The sequence below is a fragment of the Eimeria acervulina genome, genomic scaffold, assembly GCF_000499425.1.
Source record: "Eimeria acervulina Houghton genomic scaffold, Eah_scaff1374, whole genome shotgun sequence".
In the NCBI taxonomy this organism is placed as follows: Eukaryota; Apicomplexa; class Conoidasida; order Eucoccidiorida; family Eimeriidae; genus Eimeria; species Eimeria acervulina.
Genome location: NW_013550263.1, coordinates 1 through 2,447, shown reverse-complemented (window position 1 = coordinate 2,447; position 2,447 = coordinate 1). Strand labels below are relative to the sequence as shown.

Here is a 2,447-nt window from a genome sequence, read left to right as displayed (position 1 = left end):
TAAGAAGAGGAAGAGTGCAGCAGCAGCAGCTGCTGCAGCGGCTGCAGCAGCTGCTGCTGTTGCTGCTGTTGCTGCTTCTGCTGTCTAGTATTAAAGGGGGCCCCTCTGCTGCTCTTTCAATAACCAGCAGCACTCAGGGGCCCCCTCTTGCATTTATCCTCCCACAGATGCAACGGGGCTTCGTTTCAAGACGCAGCAGCAGCAGCAGCAGCAACAGCAGCAGCAACAGCAGCAGCAACAGCAGCAGCAACAGCAGCAGCAACAGCAGCAACGATGACGAAGACAGCAACAGCAAAAGCAGCAGCACCAGCAGCACTAGCAGCACCAGCAGCACTAGCAGCAGCAGCAGCAGCATCATCAGCAGCATCAGCAGCAAGAGCAGCAGCAGGAAGAAGGGTATATTAGTCCCCCGTAGGCCTGGCCGAAGCCCTTTGCTTCCTCGTCATCATTCTCACCGATATATTCATCTACGAACGCATGCACAGATTAAAAAGCATTTTAAGAGAGTACCTTTGGATAGCCCAGAGGGAGCAGCAGCAGCAGCAGCTGCTGCTGCTGCTGCTGCTGCTCCTTCTGCCTCTCTTGCACAGAAAATAGCAGCAGAAGCAGCAACACCTGCTGCTTTTAAATGGGTATCTGGCTGCTTCCTTAGACTTCGAGTCTGCTGCAGCAGGAAAGATGATGCAGCAGAGACACTAAGAAGGGTGGAGGCAGCACTGCAGCAGCTAAACCTCCTTGCTGCTAAGCAGCAGCAGCAAAGGCTGCAGCAGCAGCAGCAGCTGCTGCAACAGCAGCTCATAGTGCTGAAACAACAGCTGCAACAGCAGCAACAACAGCAACGCATGCAAAAGCAGCAGCAGCAGATGCAGCAGCAGGTGGAGGAGCTGCAGCAGCGGCTACAGCAGGTGCAGCAACAGCAGCAGCAGCAACAGCAACAGGGTGTGCCTCCTACCTTTATAATGTCTGTATCGTCTCTGCCTATACACCGCAAGCTGCTTTGTTTGCTGCGATCTCCCTTTAAACATAAAGACAGCAGAGAGCAGTATGAATTGCTGCAGCGCAAAATCCTCGTGGATGTACACCTCAGCAGCGAACTGATACATTATCTTAAAACGAAGCAGCAGCAGCTATGCAGCAGCAGCAACTGCAGCAGCAACAGCAGTAACAGCACCAACAGCAGCGACAGCATCAGCAGCAGCGGAAGCAGCAGCAGCAGCAAGAGCAACAGCAACAGCAACAGCAACAGCGATAGCACTAACAACAGCAGCAGCGACAGCAGCAGCGACAGCAGCAGCAGCAGCAGCAGCAGCAGCAGCGACATGTGGGGTTATCCAATGGAGTCGGTGAAGAGACTCCGCTCTTTCGTGCGTCTCTACCGCCGTCATCTGGGTGTATATACTCAGCAGCAGCAGCAGCAGCAGCAGCAGCAGCAGCAACAGGAGCAGCAGCAGCAGCAAGGGTTGAATAAAGATAAGGCTTTAGAAGTTGCGGTGTATAGGGAGTTAGAGACTCTGGTCTTTCCCGCCGCATTTTCTGCAGTGTCTCCGCAGCAACAGCAGCAACATCAGCATCAGCAGCAGCAGCAGCAGCTGCAGCAGCAGCAACTATCAACAATCTTAAGCATCACTCTACCAGATAGAGTAGAAGTACAGCCTCACTTTGAGCTGTACATACACCCGGAGAAACTCCGCAGAATTTGGGGGCGGCTGCAGATGCAAAAATTTTGGCAATCCAAATATATTAAATATAAAGAGGTATGTCTTTGTCTTTATTATTTAATTAATTAATTAATTAATTAATTAATTATTTATTTAGATAGATAGATAGATAGATAGTTATAAAATATAAAGAGGTATGTCTTTGTCTTAATTAATTAATTAATTAATTATTTATTTATTTAGTTAGTTAGTTAGATAGATAGATATAAAATATAAAGAGGTATGTCTTTGTCTTTATTAATTAATTAATTAATTATTTATTTATTTAGATAGATAGTTAGATAGATAGATATAAAACATAAAGAGGTATGTCTTTGTCTTTATTATTTAATTAATTAATTAATTAATTATTTAGTTAGTTAGTTATTTATTTAGTTAGTTAATTAGATAGATAGATATAAAATATAAAGAGGTATGTCTTTGTCTTTATTATTTAATTAGTTAATTAATTAATTAATTAATTAATTAGTTAGTTAGTTAGTTATTTACTTAGTTAGTTAGTTAGATAGATAGATATAAAATATAAAGAGGTATGTCTTTGTCTTTATTATTTAATTAATTAATTATTTATTTATTTATTTAGATAGATAGATAGTTAGTTATTTATATATTTAGTTAGTTAGTTAGTTAGTTATAAAAGATAAAGAGGTATTTCTTTGTCTTTATTATTTATTTATTTATTTATTTATTTATTTGTTTAGTTAGTTAGTTAGTTAGATAGATAGATAT

The 2,447-nt window shown here is 42.2% G+C and overlaps 1 protein-coding gene across 1 annotated transcript; it reads left to right on the top strand.

Moving 5' to 3' along the window:
- Positions 1-167: 167 nt before the first annotated feature.
- Positions 168-1,646, top strand: EAH_00059040 (TPR domain-containing protein, putative; the record flags this gene model as incomplete). The annotated part of the gene is made up of 1 exon (XM_013397212.1): positions 168-1,646. A coding segment is annotated over one exon (1,479 nt), but the record flags the coding sequence as incomplete, so codon positions are not given.
- Between the last annotated feature and the right edge of the window lie 801 nt (positions 1,647-2,447).